General features: G+C 39.9%; 1 protein-coding gene across 8 annotated transcripts in view; it reads left to right on the top strand.

Annotated features, from left to right (window-relative positions):
* Positions 1 to 24,537, top strand: part of ptpn13 (protein tyrosine phosphatase non-receptor type 13) — a 47,016-nt gene that overhangs the window by 7,870 nt on the left and 14,609 nt on the right. For 5 of the 8 annotated variants that reach the window (XM_086151982.1, XM_086151978.1, XM_086151980.1 and 2 more), the window contains exons 2-20: positions 178 to 297; positions 4,263 to 4,429; positions 5,969 to 6,034; positions 6,759 to 6,944; positions 7,202 to 7,289; positions 8,576 to 8,623; positions 9,477 to 10,109; positions 15,782 to 15,874; positions 17,019 to 17,118; positions 18,949 to 19,165; positions 19,349 to 19,423; positions 19,518 to 19,689; positions 20,202 to 20,352; positions 20,475 to 20,613; positions 20,815 to 20,967; positions 21,578 to 21,760; positions 21,880 to 22,042; positions 22,149 to 22,548; positions 23,413 to 23,519. In XM_086151982.1, coding sequence (XP_086008108.1) covers positions 183 to 297; positions 4,263 to 4,429; positions 5,969 to 6,034; positions 6,759 to 6,944; positions 7,202 to 7,289; positions 8,576 to 8,623; positions 9,477 to 10,109; positions 15,782 to 15,874; positions 17,019 to 17,118; positions 18,949 to 19,165; positions 19,349 to 19,423; positions 19,518 to 19,689; positions 20,202 to 20,352; positions 20,475 to 20,613; positions 20,815 to 20,967; positions 21,578 to 21,760; positions 21,880 to 22,042; positions 22,149 to 22,548; positions 23,413 to 23,519 — 3,256 coding nt within the window. In that variant the 5' untranslated portion in view covers positions 178 to 182. The remainder of the gene's footprint in view (positions 1 to 177; positions 298 to 4,262; positions 4,430 to 5,968; positions 6,035 to 6,758; positions 6,945 to 7,201; positions 7,290 to 8,575; positions 8,624 to 9,476; positions 10,110 to 15,781; positions 15,875 to 17,018; positions 17,119 to 18,948; positions 19,166 to 19,348; positions 19,424 to 19,517; positions 19,690 to 20,201; positions 20,353 to 20,474; positions 20,614 to 20,814; positions 20,968 to 21,577; positions 21,761 to 21,879; positions 22,043 to 22,148; positions 22,549 to 23,412; positions 23,520 to 24,537) is intronic. The other 3 variants (XM_086151981.1, XM_086151984.1, XM_086151983.1) reach the window with 1 other exon arrangement.

The raw sequence follows: 24,537 nt of genomic DNA, 5'->3' as shown, positions 1-24,537 counted from the left end.
GCAGATACTTTTGGCATTTAAGCACTTGAGACTCCTTTCGTTGCACCGTAAAGGTCTGGGACGGTCTGAATCATTTGCTCTCTATTACTGTTAAAAGCTTATTTTGGAAGTTGTGTGTGATAGAGATTTCTGCTTTAAAACCACTAATCACATGGTCCCGTTGGTCTGCTTGCACAGGAAAGATGCATGTGTCTCTGGCAGAAGCCTTAGAGGTTCGAGGAGGTCCACTCCAGGAGGAGGAGGTCTGGGCTGTCCTCAGCCAGAGTGCAGAAAGCCTCCAAGAACTCTTTCACAAAGGTAAGAACCTGTTGAATCAGGTATCTTTTTCATGTCTTGTCGAAAGCAAACAAAAAATTCAGTATTTGTATTTTCGCCCCAGATTTTAAAACGCTGTCTACATGTTCCCATAGAAAAATCAGATCAAGGACATTCAGTGTTCAGTGTTAAAGTTCAGTAAGTGTCCATAAAAAACACTCACAGTACACTTTGCATTGTTATACTGTTAGATTATCCTGTAAATGTAAACTTAGCAGATATCCTCTTCGCATCATGGAGACAAGATAATGATTAAGTTGTTTTTCCTCAAATTAATTAAGCCAGTTTATACTTCTTGTTATCCGTCATGGCCTTTGTGGTTTTCATTTCGGCATAGTTCTTATCAGGACCGAATGTTCCAAGCACGTTAAGCTGAAACTGAAACTTACAAGTCCTGTGTCTCCATCGCAGAACCTCCCTGCTGTCATTACTGTCAGTGCCCATGTGAATACATTTGAGCCGGTAGACGAGCCTTTGGTCAAGCTAAATGAAGGACAGTGGTAGCAAATCACCAGTAACGCAGACTACTTATTGGTCTCAAGAATCAACACGAGGCAAATCGCACTAGCTGCAGTTTTTATATTTTTGTCTTGTCCACAGGAATACTACGTTAAAGGGCAGCTCCAACAACCAAATTCCTGCCGTCATTAGTGGCCTCAAACAGCAGTAGCTGATCATTGCAAACTACCATGCTGCCAGTTTTGGCTGATGATGCAGGCTAAGACAGTGAATCATATCTCAACTATTAAGGACTTAACAGCAGATTAGTGGTTTCACCTTGATATTAGAATAATCAGCACATATTTTCTGTACCACTTATCAAAACCAAGATATGCAAAGTCAAAGTGGAGAGATGCAAAATTGGACTGTAAAATGATGAATAAAAACCAAACACGCTGCATTTTTTTTGTTCCTAATGGTTTAAGAAGTTTTCTTTCTTCCCACGGGCTTCGGTTCTAATTTGAGAGATGCTCTGTCGGTTCAGAAAAAAAGAAGAAGAAATGAAGGAATTTTATGTTGTATATCCTGTTTCAACTGGACTAAAAACATACCAAACATTCCACCATTGGAAAACAGAACTAAGTACTGAACCACACTTCTGGTGTACCTGCACACCTCGATTTTTATTGAGCAATGAACACCAATGAATAAAGAACGACCTAAAAACATATAAACAGGTTACATTATGAATTCTTAGTAAGTCTTGCTCTGATATTTCCAAATGAACGGATATTGTAAAGTTCCCAAAGAGAAATATGCTTTTTTTTTTTTTTTTGGCAGTAGCACAAACAATTCTACAAAACTACATAAAGTCACACAATAGACAAAGTACCTGAAGAATTCAGAAATCCAGAGAAAACCCTGACCGAGGGAGGTTTTAACTCTGGAGAATTTGGGCAGGATATGAGTCAGCAAGAACTCTAGTGCCCTCTGTGTTGTTAAAAAGTTTAGGTGGTGCCTTGACTCGTTCGAAATCCCATTGCACCTGATTATGTTGGCTGCAACTGTGCTATCTGATCTCCTCGCTATCATCCGTGAGAATGTTTAAGAAGAAGCCAAGATGCATTTGGTTATGCAGGCAAAAAAAAAAGAGCTTTGCTGTTTCAAGTTGTGCTGACAAGTTTTGTGCTGTAATATTTTTCCCTTACTGTACAAGGGTAACCTGTAAATATGCCCTTTTATGCCGAGGTCACATTGGTGAGAAGATAACTGTCTAAAATACGTTCTTGTAATTGAACCGTTCCAAGATAAAGTCCGTCTCGTATGAAAGACAAGATACAAGGTTGGAATCCTCAAGTATTTTTAGCTTATCTCGCTGAATTTGCACATGACATTGAGCAGTGACTGTTGACATAATCCTTTCATTTACTTAACTGTTTAGTTTAAAGGTCTTCCATATTTTAAAGATGAAAACAATAACATTAACCTTGACTTAAACGAAATCACTGAGAGCATAAAAGGACCATCTCAAGTGAGAAAGATGTTTACAGAGCTGGGGGATAAAAGCTCTGGATGTCCCAGATTAAATCCATAAGACTTTAAAACAATGAGGCAGAGATAATTTGGTCATAAATTTGTTTACAATATCTTAAAACTATTTCAAGGCCCTGATGGATAAATCGTAAATTCAAGAGAAAATGGCAAATCTCTTACACTGAAGAGACCGCACTTTTCCAAGGTTTGTTTTTCCCGAATGTTTGCTAAATCCTGAAAATTAAGTTTCTGTCTGTGCTCAATTTTACAATATACTTTCTTTCTGCAGAGCCACTAATCTGGCTCCATAAATCCTGTAATGGAAAAGTGGAGTTTTTGGTGGTTTCCACTTAAATATAGCAATTGTTCTTCCTTACTGAAGTAGATTAGATTACCGGTAGATTGCTTGCAACAAGTTTAATACTCAAAATTTATATCATTCCATCTGTCTGGGGGCAGTAAACACGTCTGTTTAATCAATACAAATCTTTATAACGCAATTAACCAAATTCTCAGGCACCCCTATGAATAGACATGAACAATAAACCACGAGCACACCTTTATTGTGTAAACAGTAGCGGTTAGTTTCTGTTTGTTTAAGAACTGAACAGTTTGAACGTCACTATGTGACAGTTTTTGATTTTGAAAGGAATTCCCTGACTTGCTTTCATGTAGGTTTTTTATTTTTTTTCCGTTCATACTGAACCCAGTATTTTGTAAGTGCGCGTTTCTCTTGAGTTTTGTTTGCCTGCTTGTCAGCCTATGATTCTTAATGGCACGTGGAACCGAGTGCAGGATAAACTGCACAGTCTTTCAAACATCTGGATTTAAAGGGCCACCTTCTTCTTCCACAGTGCTCAGATCGTAGCCCGTCACAATTAGACTGTACTGTAATGAGATAAGTAAAGTTTCCATTTGTTAATTACCATCCTTTGAACTCACTTTTAAATCAGATAAGCCCGAATCCTATTTTTGGTTTAATCAGTTTACGTTGACCCTTTCCAACTCATACATTTTTCTGCCTGTGTCTAAAGCCTATTGAAAGCAATTAATTCTGTATCAACAAACAAATTTGCTGAGTTTGAATTATGCATTCGGCTCAGCTTTCAAGTTACTCTGCTTTTCAGTAAGACTTCCAAATGTTCGCAGATGTTTTAAACAGGAAGCTTTTATTTACTTAGCAAATTCCAGCTTTTGAAAGTATATGTTTTGTTCCTTAAAATCAAGTTCCCTTGTATGTCTATCTGCTCCCTTCAGAGTTAAAGTACCAGGCAAAGAAAAGAATTTTGCAGCGCTGCTCAAACATTCCTTTGTATATTTTTAAAATGTTCTCTAACCATTGCGCTGGCTGTGGCTTTTTAGGAAAAGAGAATTACACTCTGAAGCCATTCCTTTATGCTCTTATGCCTCAACAGTTGTTTTCTTGCTGCCTAAGAAAGCAACATGTGTTTTTGTTTACTTCAGTCATCTTGAATTTCCATAAATGCCAATGCCCCAGTGAGGAACAGCCACTGCGGTTCGATGCATCTACACTTACTGCATCCAGTCCGCAAATGGCACCACCAAGCTTTGTAACAGACGCACTGTGTTTACATTCATCGTCGGCAATTTAACCTTTGGAACTTTGCCGGTTTTTTATTTATATTTATAAGGTCCTTGTCTGATTTGTGATTTATTCACTTGATCAAAATTGGATGATAATCTCAAATTTCCAAGAATATTTGGATGGAAAACAAACGGCCTTTGTTTATGTGAATTCATGAATTATTTATTAAGATTTCTTTCTTTGAATTCTGCGATATGTTTTTCTCATTATTTCACAAGAACTAATCTTTTTTTCAGGTTTCACGGGTTTCTCAGAAGCCCGAGATATGCGGTTGTTAGTTCAGAAAAACGTAACAAAACCATTTACTTAAGTGAAGGCACCACGGTTTCATGCTGATCTTATCTCCCGTCATGAATTCTTATTTCAGATCCCGGAGCAATGGGCTTCATCATCTCTCCCTGGTCCCTCCTGCTCATGCCCTCTGGCAACATCTCATTCACTGATGAGTATGTCACCCAGCAGGACTTAAGAGCATTTACAGCTCCAGAGGTTTTGGAAGGCATCTCCCTGTCCTCCGTTTCTGACATAGAGAAGGTATCAACCTTTGCATTCATTGTGTTTGGTCTACCTTTTGTTTTTGTCTTTTCTTTCCTCCCAAATTTTGTATCTTCTTCTTTATTTTCTTCAGCAAATTTGAGAAACGTATGAGAGGTATTAATTCATTAATTATAATTTTTTAATTTATTTTTTTCAGTTTGAGAGGAGCTCTTCGATTCAGTATTAACTTTTACATTCATCAAATTCTCTTGATACACGAAATCAATAGACTTTCAAGGTGCAGTTTATGTGTAAAGAGCCTGTTGCCTTGAGTTTTTCTCCAACAACCAGCTTCTTTTGAACACCTAGAAAGCTGATGTGATTTGTTTCTCATTTTTCCTCATCTTTTTTTGTTTTTTGAATTTAGACAAGGTGTGGTTCAGTTTTAAGATTAAAAAAAATAAAAAATAAACAAAGAAAAATTCCTGCCTGCCGTAGTTTGGTAACACTGCGATGATCCTTTTTCCGTTTTGGGTTTGTCAAGCACCGCAGATACGCTCTCCAAACCTGAAAGAGAAGGATATAATATGCAAAACATATATGTTAATGTAATAAATTAAAGCGGCGTAACCATTATTGTTGTGTCAGCTACCACATATTATATTCTGCTCCAGCTGCCCTTGTGTTTTCATGAGTAATGGCTGTTTCCTCATAATTATGCTTTCCTGTTGGCCGTTTATGTGTTCCATAGACTCTTGAAAAACAACAAACACAAACCTCTGGGGATACACATTAGATGCTATCCTCTCTTTTGCCGTTGCGCTATAGCTGTTTCCAGAACTGCAGTTCTGGGCAACTTTTGTCTGGAATGCGCAATTTTGTTACATATGCACAAAACCCCACCTCTTTCTCTTTGAGTGTAAGGAGAGCTAAAAGCTTGTACAACTGGATTCCCGTCTGGCACGGTCTCACAGACCTCAACGCACATTTGTGCTGAGTCAGTTTTCCAGCATCAGTCTTGGCTCCCCAGTCGAGTTATTTCAGGCTAGAAAATATAATCTGTTTCTCTCATTATCAGAAGCTGTGGATAAAGATACGTCAGGGGCAAATGCCCTGGTTTTTGACAAATGTGGTATTATATTTGCTTTTCAGGGGGCTGCTTTAAAATGTCCACATTTTCTGACAGTTTTTTTTAACGCTGTACCAGCGTCCCGTTCGAAAAGGCCTTGACGCTAGGTTGCATTCTTTGGCAATCTCTAAATTATTCTTTCCTCTACCAAGCCCAACATTCAGGGGAAGTAATTTTCTCTCCCTAGTAACAATGAGTACAGGGAAACACAAAAAAGAAGATGGAAATTTGTTACAGATTCAGGATGAAAGAGTGCCCTTTTGCTCCCAGAACTAGATGAACCTTTCAGTGCTGCATGTGCGAAACCTCTTTGTTTGTCTTCCACACATGGCATTTTTATGAATAGAAAAAGACAGACTGCAATCATACTAATCATTGAAGAAGCAATTGTTCTTTGTCATCTTTGTGTGCTCAGGTTTGCTTCAGCCATTTCTTGTTGTTAACTTCAGGAATGCTCTTTCACGCAGATGCACATGTACTCCTTGGGAATGACCCTCTTCTGGGGAGCAGACTATGAGATTCCCCAAAGCCAGGTGAATCATTAGTAAAGACCCTTTCCTACAAACAACTAATTATCATAATAAGTAACCTTGTTTACACTGTTCTAAACTAGTTGTATGCCACTTGCGATCTCAAACTGATGCCAGGTATATTGAAATAATTTGCTGTGTGTTAGTAACGGATTTTTAAGAGACAATTTGAGAACATTATCTCAATATCAAGATATATCGGTCAAAAATGAATTTGATTGAGTACAAAGTTAAATAATTAATGATGAACAATTAATGAATTGGATTTTTTTTCTTTCTTAAAACCATGGAGAAGTATCAGGGTAAATTGGCTATTAAGTCGCTTTATAAAATAATCAAGATGTTTTAAAAATTTAAAAAAATCCTAGACATCAGCGAGAAACAATATACAAAATGTAATATTTGCCTGAAATAACTAAAAAGAAATGAGCGAGAATCAATACAAAATCCAGCAAGTGATAATAACAAAAAGTCCAGGAAAGTATCTGTCGATTCGACAGAAACCGACTAACTAGATATTCATTCATTTAGAATTTGAGATCATCTATCAATATATTTTTATTTATCAAATTCAGCATTGAGAAGAGTATAAAAAAAGCTTAGACAGTAGAATGACATTTCCACATATTAGTCAACCATCAATTTATCTGAGATAACTGTCAAATTATTTTCCAACCATAAGCATTGTGATGATTTGAATCTGTTTTTTGTTTTTTTTCTCCCTCAGCCTATGAAGTTGGGGGAGCACCTCAATAGCCTGCTTCTAAACATGTGTGATGATGTTACCCTGAGTCGAATGTCATTGCGCACGGTGCTGGACATCTGCAGCAAACACATCCGAAACTCCACTTGTGATCCCCCTTTCTCCTATATCCGCAAGCTGGTGCGGTTGGTACTAGGCAGCCTCTCGCAGGTACACAGGTCAAATATGTAATTCCTTTCCAGGTTATCGTTCTATCTTTCTAGAACTCTTGCATTGCAAGCATTTTCCAAGTGAAACTGAAATTGTCGTCTGCCCTTTCACAGTTGCCTCGCTGATAACCGGTCCTGTTGAGATAAAATATGCTTTTGTGATGGATGACTCTTAGAAGGAAGTTATCCTCTTAACTTTTTATTATCTCCCTCTCGCTGCCTGTGGCATTTTTCGCCCTCACTCTACGCTCTTCTCAGCTGGATGGTCTGCTGACTGATAGAGAATCCCTTCCAGAACGAAGTAAGGAGATTCGGCAGAGGCTAAGGGGGAAAGGTTTGCCGTCAGGTAAGATAAACCAATGTTCATACGAAAACAAAAAGACAAATAACTATCTTTGCTTTGAGTCTAAATATGCAGTGATTGAATTTCTTCACTTTAAAGCTATTTAGCGTGTGATTGGTTGTATCCGGACCACATTCAGTTTTTGACCTGTCGTAATCAACGATCTGTGTTATCTCATTAAAAACCCAAAAGTCTGGAACCAGGACGAATCACCTGACCCGGGATTTGTCCAAGATATTAATCTTAACAGTTTGTATAGTTTATCAGTTCCTTTTTTCTAGTGATAAAAGGGGGCTTTGCTCGAGTGTTTTAGGGACATTTTCTCTTCGATTCGGTGAAAGTGGTTTCCGTTTACCTTTTTTCAAGGGACAATTAGTCGTGCGGCTGTCAAGCCATTCATCACTTATATCCTCATATTTTGAGTGTGTCGGAAAGAATAGAAAGTAGATGAGAACCAACACGCTGCAGTCCTCAATCTGATTTAATTCAGGAAAATATGACCAAATCTTCCCAGTGGTTTCTGAGAGAAATGCGGCATGTTTCCAGGCCATGGAAAGCAGAGGAGAACACAAACATGGCTGTCGTCCGGATTATGTAAGCACGGCATGGCATTGATTAGAGATGCATATTTTGGAGTCACCAGTGAAGCTGCTGGTCTGCTGTTTGTATCAGCGCTTTGTTTCTCTGATTGAGCACCAGCCAGCCCCGGGCAAAGTACTTGTAAAGAGTATTACTCATTTCTTAAGTGTCTTTCTTCTCAAGGCACATCTCTCTCCATCCTGTATTTCAGTGGTTGCAAGTTGTAATTGCTGCTCAGGGAACATTGTATTTGTCCCTATTTTTAAGCTCCATAATTTATGCCACCACTTACTGATTGGTATAGTTCATCTGATACCACGCAAGATTTGAAAAACTTCAAAAAAGAAATATCCTGTTGGGGGGAAATATGTTTTTCCATGTTTGGCTCAATCTCGTCTTTGTATCCTTCCCAGAGTTCCTGGAAGATGGCCTGTTTTTCCTTGATGCGTTTCCCTGTTAAGACCAAGCATATGCTTTGTAGCTTAAACTACCACATGGAGATTTTTTTACAGGACATAACGTCTCCCTCTGTGCAGTCATGTCTACATCTTCCCCATGTTTTGCTATTGCTACTGCACATATTTGTCTTTCATGCATCATTTTCTTTCAAAACAGTGTAACTCGTAAAGTTTATATATCTCTTGTGTGGAAAGGCATACTTAAAATTCATGGACGGCCAAAGAAATCTAAATTTGGTGTGTGCATTTTAGAAAGAGGTGGTACCACAGGGTCGGGATGTTGGACCAACAATTTGCCCAGTATGTTCTGTTTGTAGCTCCTCATTATTAGGTGACATGAAACTATCTGCATACGTGTTTTTTGATTTGTTTTGTTTTGTTTTTGTTGCACTTAAGGTCAAGAGCAGCATGCTGTATTCTTTAAGACAAATGCTGGTGGAGTTGTCTCTTTTTGGAATTAACTTCTTTTATTTGCAAATAATTGCTCATCTGCCCTTGGCGTACTATAGAAGGATTTCTATTGCTACTTTCAAAATACTCTGTAATGGCACCCCAATGTGTTAATTTCTTGTTTTGCATATTCTAAATACATAGGAGTGTTATCCTAATGTTTTTTTTTCCCCCTTCAATATTGTCCTTTCAGGATGCCTGAGCAAATTCCTCTGGCAATTTTCGCCGCTGCTACCGAGTTTTAAATGCCATTTAATCCATTAAAAACCATGGAAAATTCAGCTGAGAGCTTTTTTTTTCTTCTTTCAGATGGACATTATGATGGATTTAAGACATATGACAACACTGAAAAGCATTTCAGTGTGCTTAAACGTTAAATGTCAATGTAGGAGTGACTCATTCACGAGTTAATGAGTTTTCCCTGACCAGATTATGACAAGCTATTTGTTAGACGCCTCATGAGTCCAGTGGAGTCCATTTTAATGAAGTTCCTCATTTGGGCTGGGTGTTTGTTCGAATGCCTCTTCATTTAAGAAGAATTTCTAGCAGGTCATCGGGATCAGAATTACAATGTCAAAGCTCCCGGGACAGGGTATGCGAGCAAATCAGAGGAAACCCAGCTGTTTCATACTCATTCTTGTAGGTTGGAAAAATGAAGACTTGGACTTTTTAATACTTAAATCATTTCTTCTTTTGCTCTCAGGAAGGAGCGCCGCCCCCAGGGTTCTGGAGCGATACCGAACCAGGACTCAAGAGCAGGCGTCTCTCAATCGGGGTCTCAGCCGTTCCATGGGATCCCTGTCGATCCAGGACCTGTTGAGGGGGGATGAGGTGGCAGCCTTACAGTATCATTCATCTGACTATCATACCAACCCTGAATCCTCCAATGAACTCTACCCCAAACCCCCCTCACTCCATCACCAGCACTCCTATCCCTATCTTCACCCCCTTCATCCCCAGCAAAAAGGTCGGCCAGTGGAATTGGACCGGAGATCCTTACCTTTTCACGGCGCTGACCTGGTGACAAGTCAAGCAAGGAAGACCTGGGCTTCCTCTGTGGACTTGGCCTGTATTGACCCCGAAGCGCTTCGCTTCGGGGCCTTGGAAGACGCACGTAGAGGCAGCAGTGCCTTAAGTACACATTCCATAGGTCGGCAAAAGTCGCCTTTAAGGGCAGCCAGGAAGAGAGATTCTCACTACTCTGAGTTTGATGGACTGAAGAAAAGGAAGCCTCATCACCACTCAGCCCAGTCTGTCGGCTCAGGCATCCCAGGTGCTTATGACAGGATCAAAGAGAGACAGAGGAAACTTCAGGCACTAAGGCAAGCAGTAGATGGTGAGTAGTAAGGGAACTGTTCATTCGGCAGTTTTCTCCCATTTACTGTCAAAGTAAAGTGTGTGGTGGGATTGCAACGTATTGACTTAGAACCTGCTACTTCATGCCCAAACTGTGTCCATTATACCGGTGTGTAGTTTTAAGATCGCTGGACTCTCCACTCTGATGCGGATAATATTAGGTATATATTAGGTATCATCTTCATTTTGAGGCTAAGCATGAAAACCGCAGCCAAATATCACACTTATGTATCTCTTTTTATAAAATGCTCTTGTTTTTTTATTTAGTTTCTTTTTGTTTTTTACCATTACAGTAGCAATGGCTTTTTTTGGTGGTGCATTTAACTCACAAAAAAAAGGATTGGAAAAATTATGAATCCAAAAGGTAGCAACGTTCATGCAACACTCTCGGTCGGCAAGGAAATTATGTAGCATTTAGGTCATTATCTGAATGAGGATGTTTCTTTTCACTGTCACAAAAGGGGGAAGAAATAGCAAGGATAACAAAGTGGGGGAAAAAAAATTCAAGTACAGACGTCCGTAAAATATTTATCATACAGACCGGTGTCTCATTTCGGCCAGAAACAGTCTGGTCGGCTGTCATTGTTGTATAACCATGCAGTGTGGGCCATATGTCAAGTGCTACTTGGTGGGTGAGAATATAGTGTTAAATAAAACTTACCATGACAAGACCCAAGTGTTTCATCCAGATATATAGGAATGTCAGACAGGGTTATATAAAGCATTTTACCAGACAATAAAGCGGGTATAGTAGCTCGAGCGAATGTCATGTCATGAAGTCAGGCTGATCTGAGAGGTGAAAATGACATGAGCAGACCAACACCTGCACTAATTAAAGACTATGTCTCCATCTTTAACTTCCAATGCGCGATTTGTGCCGGGCGCTGGCTTGAATGAAGTATCATTGGTGGTGGTTGGGCAGCAGTGTTTAGACAGAATGTATGAGTCACTGCTATAGAGGTTTCCAAATGGCTGATTTTAATTACAGGCCAACTTAATTCTAGCTTGCTGCTAGCTGTCACACATGTTATATAGCCTCTCTCCTTGTTACTCGCATGTGACTGTACACTCTCAAATATAAGCAAAATGCGTACCGTATTGTTAAGCATAGAAACACTGTAGGTATTTACTGACTACAATCTTCGGATAATCACATGCTTAGACAGAGCACACACAACACAATTGTTTACCACCTCGGCAGTCAGCCCCAAGAGCTTTAAGTTTTAGATTTTTCTCAGGAGCTTAATGAGTTCTTAGAAAGTGTATAGGCAGGCTAGTTTTGCGCACTGAGTCACATGTGGCTGTGTGGGTCTGATGTCCATCTGGGGAGTGGAGATGTGTGAGGGATGAATAGTTTCATATAATAAACTCCTGTCCTCCACCTTTTCAACCTTTTTTTTTCCCTCCACCCCCTCTTCTTCTCTGGTCCCTGCTCACCAGCTTGCCAATCTTCAGCCTCTGTGCTTTCTGGCAGCTATTTTTAATGCTGACCGAGCCACCGACCGACAGCATTCTTTTCCTCGACCGTGGCTTTTTATCCTCTGCATGTCCCACCTTCCTTTCCTTTTTTCCCCTCCCCTTTGCCTTTTGCACTTGGCTTTTTTTTTTTTTTTTTTTTTCTTAAACAATGTGAAGAGAGGAGCAGAGCCTCTGTCCCTTGCACCGTCTGAACCGTTCAACCAGGATGGTGTGTAGACCCACCATTGTCCGTGCATGCTAGTGCTGGTAAATACGTGCAAACCAATACGAAATAATGATTGATGCTAAGCATTGTCGACACAAAGGAATGTACACCCTTCAGATCTGCGGGGTGCTAATAAAGGCTGAGCTAAAATCTTTCCTATTCCAACCCCAGTGGTGTGAATGGGGTCTAATTGAGCTCAGACCATTTATGGGGCCTCGTGGATGTGTTACTTGGCAGAGACCCGCTCTCTTTTTCTCTTACTATTTTCTGTTCTTTCCTGCAGGAAAATGATGGCGCAGCAGTGGTCAGTGCTCTCAGGTTTCACCCAGTTACACAGTGGATATAGTCATGTTTTGAAGCTCCATGTTTGTGTTTGCAAATCAAGTTTAATTGAATATGTATTTCTCGACCACAATTAAACATTGTGTGTTTGTGCGTGCGTGTGTGCACGCGCATGCCTGTGTGTGCATTAGGCATGTTGATACCTGGCCCCTTTGTCTCACCATTGCACCCTCCCCTTAGTGCCAAGGTGCTTCAATCAGAAGAGACTTTTCTTGCAGACCTAGAGCCCGTAATTCGAGTCATGCATTGCGGATGAGGGAATTCCTAACATTATTGGACTTTTCCGGCACTTGGCAGCAGGTCATGCAGCTCTGGACCCAGGGCGGGTCCAGTTTGGACAACCATACAGAACATTGCTGCCCGAAGGCAGGGGGGGATGTGCACAAAGGTGCAAACCCCCCCCCCCCCCATTTTGTTTTCTTTTTTCACAATTGTAGCCAAATTCTTAAGCGCAGCAGCGGGAAAGGTTATCAGATGGTCCAATTACTCATTAATTAATTTGCTTGTTTACAGATACTTCAATTCTCATTTACCTGATTTTTTTTGGCGTCTAAGTAGACTGAATAATTTGTGAATGATACACTTTCCCATCACTCCACACCCCGTTGCCTTTAAATTTACATTCTATCAGGCTCTTTATGTTTGTTTCCAGAGTAAAGAGAACTTTGGGGAAATTTGAGGGTAACAGCAGGTTCTTATAAAATTTTAAGGGAAGTTTCCCCTTTCTTCTTGGAACCACCAACACTTTGAATAACCTCAGTCTGAGTCTTGTCTCTCGTCCCAACTTGAGCATTCCTGGAGGCCGTAGCCTGTAGAAACTGTTTGTGTTCTCATTGAAAGCTTGAGCAGAAGTGTCGCTAAGGAAGCAATCAAAGAGAGAGGGGGGTATTGGAAATGGGAATGGGAATGAAAAGATAAGGGGAAAAGAGGAGAGCAGTGAACAGTCTGTTTTTCTTGCATGTGTATCTTTCTCTACTGAGAAGAAAGCAATAATAGAACTGAGCCTGAGTGTTTTGGACAATTTAGCTTTTAATACCAGCCGCCATATTTGCAATCATTAGTCTTAACTCGTTTTTCTCCTTTTATCGTTTCCGTATATGCATGCATGGCCGTAACTAACCACTCCATTTGATCATGGGGAAATATGGAATCCAAGCCATCAATTGCGCCATTGTTTTCATCTTTTTTGCCACAATACGTTTCTTGGGAATTAAACAAACACAATTCGCAGACACAATCAGTTGCAAAGAATTCAGAGAAGGAGCCATGTAATTCATGTTTATCTCAAATCGCCCCTCTATCTAACCCTTCTGCTCCGTCACTTTGTGTGGGGAAAAATTCCCAATCCGTTGGATCTCACTGTTACACTGTTGAAGATGTTTGGATCGTCCTCCTCTCTCTTTCCCCTCCTTTCTCCAAGGCATGGGGTTTGTTTTGAGGTCATTTAAAAGCAAAAACAAAAAAAAAAGCACCGCTGGTCTTAGGTTTATTTTTGATTTTGAAAAATGTTTGCTACCCCCCCCCCCCCCACACACACACACACACACACAAAACCAAACAACATCCACATATAAGATTAATAATTTCCAAGCTTCATTCATCTTCCCACTCACAAGTTAGACTTATTGTTCTCTGGTCTGCAGTCGTTGATATTATTAAGTTTAAATGTGGGCTAACACCAAACTATGCTCATTTCTGTGACACACTGAACTCTAACCTTAACATCAAATACTTTATTTGAGGGTGAAATGTTCCAATAACAATAAACCGCTTTCTCTTATCTTGACAGGATGCTGCAGTTGTTTGTTAGGGTAACACAAAGAGGTTTAATTTGTAGAGGTTCAACAGTTGTTGGACAGATCATAGTAATTCAAAATTTTGGTTTCTTAATCCTGCGGTTAAAAAAAAACCATTTGAAGCCAGCAGTAGTGCGATCATTACTAAGTGTTGATTCTTCACCATTAATATTTTGTCTGGCCTGCAATGCAGTCTTCCTAATTTGTTTCTGAGTAGATCATTACCTCAAATTCTGTGTTGAGTAAAAACGCATATCGTGTCTAACACGCTTGACTTACTTGGTCTTTGAAGAGCATACTGTTTTTTTAACTTGACTTGCTTTCACAACATGTATTGGTAAATTATCTGTTAGCACTCTGACAGGCATTTTCCTGAGTCTGTGTCTCCTTTTATCAGCTGCCCCGTGATCTCGAAAACTCAGTGAACCAGTTCGAGTTGCGGCCCCACAGGTCTATGTATCACTTCCTCCGTCATGTTTCATCAGTTGTGTCCGAAGCCTCCGTCCAATGGTGTGGAGCAGAATCTGGCACTGTCAAAGAATAGCATTGACTGTAAATTTGTCTGTGGAGGTTCTCAGTCATCCAAATCAAGTGTTTAAATGTTGAGTTAATGCTCTGTTATTGGCCCCTAAATATCTCTGTCTATTCTATTTTAGTCTGTAAAAATAAATCATTTCATCCCTTTGGTTTCTACCCCCCTCATGTATCCTGGTTAAACAAGATAAGGTGTTCCCTGTGAACATCAGGTGGAATTTTCCGTTGTGACTCATGAGGTTTTTTTTGGTTTTGTTTTTTATTTATCTGCTGTATTTATCACATCTATAGGTTTCTACATGCCTCTTCACTGCACACAAAGCACAATAGTTGCCCTTGTAGGACTGGTGACAGCATGAGTGTGGGTCTTCTCTTATGTATATATTTGTGTCTGTGTTTTAACAAATGTCCATCAAATTGCATGACTCAAGTGAGGGAGGTTAAATACTTTCTACTCTCCAGGCACTGTTCACATAAGCAGTACACACCCTAAAAGGAAAATGTAGTTATTTTCTGCTGATGGTTTGTCAAGTCTCTTTTCTTAGTGCGATTATAGCGTCTGTTTTTCAGTAAATCCACTGCTCAAAGTAAAATGCCTGAACGTTGTCCGAGGAATGCCCCACATTTCAGATATGTTGCACAGGCTGATACTGAGGAGCAGGATATTCAAGTTCTGTTCGCAAGACAGAGAATCAAAACCCCAGTCGGTCACAGTTCATAGTATTTGTAATCTCCTTTTAAGTACTCTTTCTATGTCGCAACTTTTAAACGCACCATGAAGGCTAAGTATAATTTGATAGGGACAAGTAAATACATGCTAGCGTTGGTGAGCCCCATCAAAACCAAAAGCTTGCAAGATCCGTACTGGATGCATGCCAGTCTGATTGTGCTGAAACAGCTTTTCAGCATGGTTCCATTTGTCTTTCATTCATAATGTGCACCAAGAGCATGACTTGAGCATGAATGCTTTGTGTGTCTCAATCATCTGGTTTGCGGCTGCCACAAACCCAAGTGGGATTTCGAATCTATCCTAAAAACACAAAGACAGTCAGAACACCCGCCGTCCAAATCACATGACAAATGACATTATTGACAACTTTTTGTTCAAGCCTGTGTGTGTTGAGATGCAAAAAAAAAAAAAATAAATGAACAACTCCATGTTAACATCCCTGATACACAAACATCCGTTGAGCTTATTCTTTTGTCATGCATGAAGGTTTACTCATGTCTTGTTGGACTGCATGAGTAATGTATGTCATTTCAAGATGGCCTGATAGTATTTTTCTCTTTTCTCAGAACCTCTCCACACCCACCACAGGTACCACAGTGATTACAGTTCATCCAGTGAAAGCCCCTCAGTGACCTCTTCAGATCCAGACTACAGACAAAGTAAGATATCCCCCTTTATCCTCATCGTGTGCATTTGTGTTTGTGATGATACTTATAGCTCACCTTGATCACAAGTGTAGGGTTCAAGTAAAGATAAATAAACATCTATAAAGCTGTGATGTAAACCAAATTTCACAGTTCGGTCACACTGGAACAAATGGTGTTAAGTAAGTAGATAGGCAGATACTTTAGTTATCCCGAAGGATGAAGAAACTGTTGTAAATACACTATTCACTCCCCGATTTTACCTTAGCATTTCAAATGAGAAGGTTTTTCTGTTTTGTCTTTCCTTGAAGACCGTTATGGCACTGCTTATCCTGCCCTTGATTTATATTTCCGCCTTTTTTTTTTTTTTTACTCCTTTTGAACCTCCCTGTTATCCCCAGGCTGATCCATATCCCAGTACCCAGGCTGAAAAACACCTTTACTATCTGAGCCCAGAGGCTCTGAAATTATATATCTGATGAAATACAGGTGTCAGAATTACTACCTTCTTTTAAGTTTCCTTTTCAAACTCATTTCATCAGAGCATTTCACTATTTTACCCAGGTTTAACTTGATTTCCTTGCCGCCCCAGTCACTGCAGCCCTATTGAAAGAGTGTAGTTGTGGATTGTAAAAGAATAGTTATGCGCTACAAAGTAGCCAAGTAGCTATATAACACATCGCTAGCCATATTTAGTGTTTCATGTCGCTGTGGCTGGCCTCAAAAAAAGTAATGTACCCGGACGGCAGCCCCACTCCATTTCAGACTCCATCATTGCATTGTTGCATCAATGTTTGACTGCAAGCCCAGACATCTGTGAAGAGCTCAGACAAAATAGAATTATTATTTTCAACTGGAAAGAGTATATTACACACATTTCCGAAATAAAGCCACTTTGAATTTACTGCTACTGGAACAATCTATAATTTTTAGCTTCAATAACTTGGCAAAGCCTCTATTATTTTTAATAGTCATTCAATTTGATTTCCAACTGTTGAACTGATGTTACCCAATACTCTTTAATGCATGTTCAGGCAAGCTTGTGTCACAGCTTTAAGTCACTGCATCAAGAAGGGTGTGTTTTGTTGTGTGTCTGTCCAAAAAAAAAAAAAAAAAAATCTGACTGTGTTTTTAATCGATGTCCCAACGTCTCCGTTAGCTAAGAAGCCCGGTGAGGGGAGGAGATTCGGTTCACAGTTGGCACTTTCTTCTGAACAGGATGCACTATCCCTGACAAGTCACAACACAAACAGGCACAGGTGAGACAAACAGTTGTTCAAAGATGCAAACTTAATACAAGATACCACTATTTCTTCAAACAGCCACATTTAAGCTTCAAAGTAGAATTTTGTGGAAATTGCAGACCCCAGCAAGCTCTTCTGAAGTCTTTTCCTAATTAAGCCTTCAAAAGATTTCCCTTTGCCTCGAGTCTGAATGAACTTATTTCCCATAAACCTGTTGGATTGGTTTAAATTCAGAGATTCTGCAGTTTATTTTATTTGTTGTCACAAAACAAACCAGCACTTGCACTCTATTGCTCAAGTTTGTACATCCATGTAGCTCTCTGGTGTATGAAATTTTAAAGGCATCTGTACATCTGTCTACATTTTGAAACAAATGTCATTTTTGTGCTACAACTACCCACATTGCCAAAATCTGCAGTGGAATGATCTTTTCCCCTATCAGTCTCAATAAACCTCTGTCTAGATGGCAAGGTTGGCAGCGTTAAAAGTCACTGTAGTTAGAATCAAGCCTTTGTAAAGAATCAAAATTTCATGGGATTTATTTTTATGACAAGAAGCCATGATGCACACACCCCCCGAAACAGTTTATGCATCTGTATCAGTGTTTGGGGTTGGTGTATTGCTGCATTAATGTGCCATTTATAAAAGTGGTATAATATGTAAATACATTTTTACTACTATTGTTTATCATTTGTAAATAAATCTGTTTATTAGAAAGATGTTAAGTCATAATTAACCAGAAATGTGTAACTAATCTCAAGAAATGACAGAGAATTAATCACAATTTTCTTAAAATCAACAAAAAAAAAAGGATTACAAGTTGGTGAGTAGTTGCTGGATATTAGTTGGTTCCACAAAACAATAGTTAAGAAATGATTTGAATTTGCTTCATCAACATTACATGTTATTCTTCTATACTGTTAGGGCTGGTATTATTCCTGCATATTGAGATTCAAGTAGTCATTCACAGTTCTCAAATTAAAGAAAAAAAAAATGTGTGCATTCTGTTCCCATGTCTGCGTGGGTGTTCCCTGGTTCTCCAGTTTCCCCCTACAATCCAAACACATGCAGTAGGTTAACTGCGGATTATTAGTGGCCTAAGCGTGTGAATGAGAGAGTGAATGGTTATTATATTCCCGACTGCAGCCCCGTGATCGACTGGTGACCGGTCGAGGGTGAACCCCGACTCTCACCCGAAGTCAGCTGGGATTCGCCGGGATGAGTGTTGGAGAATTGGTATAGATAATGTATCCATGAGTGAATGAATCAATCAATCAATCAGTCAATTACATCAATGACACATTACAATGATACATGTTTCTCAGCCCCAAGTGCATACATTGAAACACATAGGATTGAGTTGATTCGTGCATGTGCTTGCTAGTGTTTGCCCGTTGCCTCCCCTGGTGACTTGATACCTGCACTGCTATCTGTCCATGAAACAGGGAAGCGGCTAATTTTCCCATATCTGATCTTCTGGGCCACACACAGCTGTTGTTGCACAGCAGGCCCAACCCCATGCTTCACTCATGAGATCATCTAATGTGACTTCCACTTTCAGCAACCTCTCTGTCTCTCTCTCTAATCTGTGGCATCGCCGTCCAAAACCCTCTACTAATGGTATGACTGTTCATCATGAAAAACATGGTTTTGCATTTCCCGAGATGACTGAAAGATATCAGTATTTTATTACTTCTTTTTCTGCTCATGCAGTTTGTCAAAGTTGTGGGTAAATGAAAGAAGGCTCCAAATCGAAGGGTAATTTCACATGCCACCGCGCCTCACCGTCTGATATCTGCTGCTCCCTCGGATTTTCGAACGAAAAATTGTTTTTCTTCCCATCAGGCAATATGAGAGGGCAGCTGATGAAGGTCTGGCAGGAGCCGAACTGCTCCTCCAGAAACAAGAAGAGGAGGTGCAGCGGCTCCAGGCTCACCTGGCTACTCGGTTGTCAAGAGCAAACCTCTCCTCACTAGATGACCCGTTGGCCCCGCCTCGCACTTCAGTGCTTGACCTTGGAGAACAGCTGTACACCTCCTCTGCACCTCATCGTAAATCCAAGGTTCTTATGTTTCAAATGATTGTCAGTGTTTGATGATTTGACGATGGCACTCTGACCATCCATTATCCGAGGCTCGTCTGTATTTGTTGATGGAATTGAACAATGGGCCCACGGCCAAAATGATCTCATGACATCAGGGCCGGTGCTGAATTTTTTTCACAATAAATCTTGTGTCATTGGCAGAGCTTCCACGGCCCGGAGTTTGTGAAGATGGCAAGTGAGCCGTGTGTGAGCTTAATTATTCCCTCTTCAATAATGGTGAGGATGTACATTTATGCCACCTTTTTGTCAACAGTGTTGTTTTATCTCCGTTTGCAATTACTTACCTGCCTCATTTTTATCTACCCTCAAGAAACGCGGTAAGGCGGAGGAGGTACAGAGAAAGGTGGGCGTGGTGTTGCTGAACGGTCAAAAGTTGGAGCTGAGCTGTGATATAAAAGCGGTTTGCAAAGATGTTCTGGACATGGCGGTTGCCCACATCGGCCTAGTGGAGCACCATCTCTTTGGCCTTGCTTACCTCAAAGGTATTGTCTTTGTTTGGTTTAAGGAGCATGTGGAGCACCACTTTTCACTGGCATGATTTGCTTATTCTGGCCTTTAAATGGTTATCCAATGTAGGATGTTGGCTATACTACAATGTCATATCCATGTTAGTCCATGACACAAATATCTCAGATGAAATAACAAAACAGAGAGACTGCCAGAGGCCAAAAATAGTATCATTTGTCAAAATCCCAAAATTTAAAACTAACAACCAGAATGACCACAGTAATCCCATGTACCAGAATTCTCAATGTTAAAAAAAAAAAAAAGTCACTATATGTCAATAAATTACCCAATTATAACTTATAGAGCTGATTTAAAAGCCTTTGGCTGCACTACTCTTGAAATAACGCATAAATTATCTCAAAGAATGAAATCTTCACAAAAGCCTTTATTTCATTTTGTTTAAAGTTGTAGAGTTCTTAATTCATATTTCTTAATCTGAACCCCCCCCCTCGCTTCCATTTTCCCTTTGTCTTAAAATCGCTTGCAGAAAATGAGTTTTTCTTCGTTGATCCTGACGCCAAACTGTCCAAAGTGTCACCAGAGGGATGGAAGGAGGATCCTAAAAAGAAGAAATGTGACATTCCTTTTAACCTTTTTTTACGTATCAAATTTTTTCTTGATGACGTCAACCTTATACAGTAAGGGGTCAATTTTCAAAATACCTAAATCCCTGATTCATTTTCATTGTCCTTGCACAGCCGCACCATGTTCTTTTGTAGGAAGCACATGATCTTTTTTTTTTGTCTGCTGTGGTTAACAGACATGCTATGACCAAACATCAGTACTACTTGCAGTTGAGGAAGGATATTCTGGAAGACAGGATGCGCTGTGACATAGAAAATGCAATGCTATTGGCCTCCTTGGCACTACAAGCTGAATTTAGTGATTATCAACATGAGGTACTGAATCTAAATATAACAAAAATGTATGATTTGGATGAATTAATATTGTCATTCATATTGTCATTTATATTATTTTGCCAATTTTGAAGAAATTAGTTATATATTAGATGGTTGCAAACTCTTTGACCACTCATTCAATTGTAATATAATGAATTTTGTTACATTTTTTTTCCCTCTGAAAATAACTCCATGCTCCAGCTCCATGGGAAGACCTATTTCCGACTGGAGCACTACCTGCCGCTGTCTGTGCTGGATAAGTTGGACCAGACCACCGTTAAGGAGGAGCTGCCTAAACTTCACAGCAATTACTACGGAGCATCCGAGTCCGAGGCTGAGTTTGAGTTCCTCAAGGTCAGCAAATAATCACGTAGAAGAATCAAATCATTTTTAGCTGTTGCTGCTTTCCTCTATCAATTCAAAGCTTGTCACAGTAGTCTCTGGTCACATTTGAACTAGAGCAGGGGCAAATAATTGAAAGAAAAACTACTTCTTGTTTATAATTGAAATAAAGCAGTTATTGCGATGTTGCCTACCTAAAAGGGGCTGTGCGATTAGGAAATAAAATGAAAGTCACGGAAGTCAGGTGACAACTTTTTAATCATCAATTGATTTGCATCACAGTATAGGAAATCCAATTCATAATATATTGAACCTGCTCTTAGCATAATGACGATTAGTTAGTAGTATTCAATACAGTCTATTATCTCGTACTGCTGACTTTTACTATTGACACCTGTTGTCACCTGTAGTCTGTTACATTCTGTCATGCTCATGTCTGTAATTTCTTTTAAGATAACATTAAGCCATCTCCATCCTCTTTGGTTTATGCACTAAAATGAAATGTGTCGAAACATAGAAAACAAAAAAACTTTTTTTACACTCCTTTGACTCATTGAACTGAAGAAAGGTGGGCGTTCCTCAACAAATATTAAAAACCCTTGCACTCTATTCCGATGCTAAGGTTAGCCAGAGGCTGACAGAGTATGGGGTCCACTTCCACCGGGTGCTGCCTGAGAAGAGGTCCCAGACCGGCATCATGCTGGGTGTCTACTCCAAAGGAGTCCTCATCTTTGAGGTCCTGAACGGAAATCGCACTCCAGTACTAAGGTTCCCCTGGAGGGAGACTAAAAAGATTTCCTTTACAGTATGTACATGCGTTTTCCTTGGATTTACTGTAACCACAAAGTACAACAGTAAATGCATTCTATCAACAAATGCTTTAAATCCTCACTTCTAACGGATGCTTCACTTGTCGCACAACAGAAAAAGAAGATTTTTCTTCAGAACACCTCAGATGGGATTAAACACCAGTTTCAGACGGATAGCAACAAGACCTGCCAGTATCTCCTGCTGCTTTGCTCTGATCAGCACAAGTTCCACATACAGATGAAGGCCCGTCAAAACAACCAGGAGCTGCAAGACTTAGGTAAAGGATAAGCGTGCAGTCGGAATGAGACGGGTCAACATGCTTTCACTTCTCACGCACACATTTCTATATTAACTGAGGAGTCTGTTTTGTGCTCGATCATTAGAAAACTGCCCCCTCAGCAGTTGGCAGGGCACCGTGAGCTCGAGCAGCCTGGCTCCGAGCTTATCAACGCGCTCCAACCCAGACCACCTGAAGAGGATCTCGCACTCAGAGGTGGCCCTCAACAAGACCCCGCCTGGTTCAATACTGGTCCAAGATGAGCTCCACTTTCCAGGTTTCAATCCGGCGACCTCCGCTGTACACTCCAATCCCCGGATAATGAGCCGCTCCCACCACAACCTTGGGCAAATGCCAGAATCCCCAGAGCACCATCTCACCGAGTTATATCACGGGCAGCCCCGCAGCAGGTTGAGCCAGGCAAAATCAAACCAGCTGGCCTCTCACTTCCAGCAGCACCAGCGGGCCAGCTCCGACACCGATTCCATCTCTCACCAGAAGGACAAGTAAGTTCAAACAGACACAAAGTAAACGTTAGCTCCTAAATCACCAACGCTCACCTTTTTGCGATGAATGTTAGTATATTCATTCTTTTCAAGCTGGTCCTCATTGACTTTTTTCCTCTTTGAAATTTCAAAAAGCAATTGAAAAATCATTTTTCAGATGATCGGAAGGTTTTCTGAAACACCACCTTATAGGCGTCACTTTGGCAAATCACATACTAGATATGAATCATGAATTAATGAAGTGCCCCAAGTTTATTTTTAATTTAATATCACTGGTCAGATAAAAACAAGCTTTGGAAATTCGGCAACTCGGACAATAGCATTCTAAAATTATCAATTGGAAAAAAGTTTTATTGTTCCCAATTTTCCTCTATTTACTGTGTTTTTACAAACCTAAATTATGCAATTAATTTCTAGGAAATGTTTTGTTCATGTATTGAGTACACCTTTTGGATGTCTTTCACAAAAAGGACTTCCATAAATGCTTAAAGTGATGCACACTGTAAAATGTGAGCCTAAATCTTATTCAAGCTCAAGTCTGGAATTGGGCTTGTGCTCTTACTAGTATGTCCTCTGTAACCTCTTCGTCTCCAAGTTTATTCTGAGGTTACTATGCAGGGACCTGTCACTGGGACACAAACCAACAGCCATCCTCTAATTAAACCTTCTGGGATATTTGCGTGGATGCAAAATTCGCCGTCATGGGATTTACAACCACTGTGTGTGTTACTATTTAAATTGGAAGACTGCTTGTTTTTTTTTTTTTTCTTTGCAAGTTCTGTCCCCTCATCTGATGTGACACTTCTCAATGAGCAAAGAAGATTCCTCACTTTCATTCTTGTTTTTCTGTTCTCCCCTATCGAGGTCGTTTAGCACTCCGTCTCACAACAGTCCATCTTGGAGCTTCAGCAAATCCAAAAGAGAATCGGACTCATCATCCATTGAAGATAGTGGCCAAGCATACGTAATGGGTAAGTTACCTGCACAGGATGTAATTGTATGTACAGCATTGTCCATGACCATTTTTATAGTGACATCTTAGTTTCTTTATCCATTTTTGCAATGTCAAAAGATTAGACTTTACATTATCTACCCATGTCAAGAACTCTAATTGAGGAGTAGTTTCAGCCTCCCTTTGAGATCATTTCTTGCTTATATTCAGTTTTCTGCTATATATTTCTGTTAAATTTTCAGGTGCTTTGTCTTTTTATTTTGCATGTATTTTCAGGGGAGTTTTCATTTATATTCTCAAGTGTCAGTTCACAGTGTTTGACAGGATTCTTGGGGGGGGGGGGGGGATTTTGCTGAGCAAACAAAATAAGGTTTTCAACAAAGATGGGTTTATTGTAAAATTTTAAATTGATTTTTTTTTTCTCTGAACAAAACAGTCCGGGTTCCAACAGCTGTGGTAAAAAATAGTGGAAGTATTACATATTAGTCATGGTCACAATAATTATCATAGCAATACTTTTTATAAAAAGCCACCGGTAAGCTATCTGTAACATATTGAAACCATTTTAAACACTCTCCTATGTTGAACTTTGTGTCAGTGCTTGGCTTGAGGGTCATTATCTATTTTGCAAAATAGATAATAAGGCATTTTCATTCAGTTTCTGCAAGATTAAATTTAAGACATTTCCTGCATAACAGTTGTAAATCCACATTTTTTGGACTAGGGAAATATAGAAGGAGATGGAACCTTTAGTTGGCCTATATTGGGGAAAAGGATATGCTATGCTATTATCTGGAATGAAAGCTATATTTTAGATCCTCTATGTGGTGATACTGTTCCTTGTGGCTGCCTGTACGTTTATTTTGTTTACTTCACATATGTTAGCAGTTAGAAAAAAATATGGTCTGATCATGGCGTTGGCTCTGGCATGTGTTATTAAGTGATAGCAATCCCAAGTTTCTGTAAACATTAGCCTATAACATGAGAAGCAATTACAAAGCACAAGTTAGATTCCATTGTTCTTACCAGTATATAAA

Source organism: Fistularia commersonii, chromosome 9 (genome assembly GCF_037954325.1).
Source record: "Fistularia commersonii isolate RoL2024-O1a breed Wild chromosome 9, RoL_Fcom_v1.0, whole genome shotgun sequence".
NCBI lineage: Eukaryota > Metazoa > Chordata > Actinopteri > Syngnathiformes > Fistulariidae > Fistularia > Fistularia commersonii.
The sequence above is the reverse complement of the archived record's forward strand: the minus strand, read 5'-3'. Positions and strand labels throughout refer to the sequence as shown.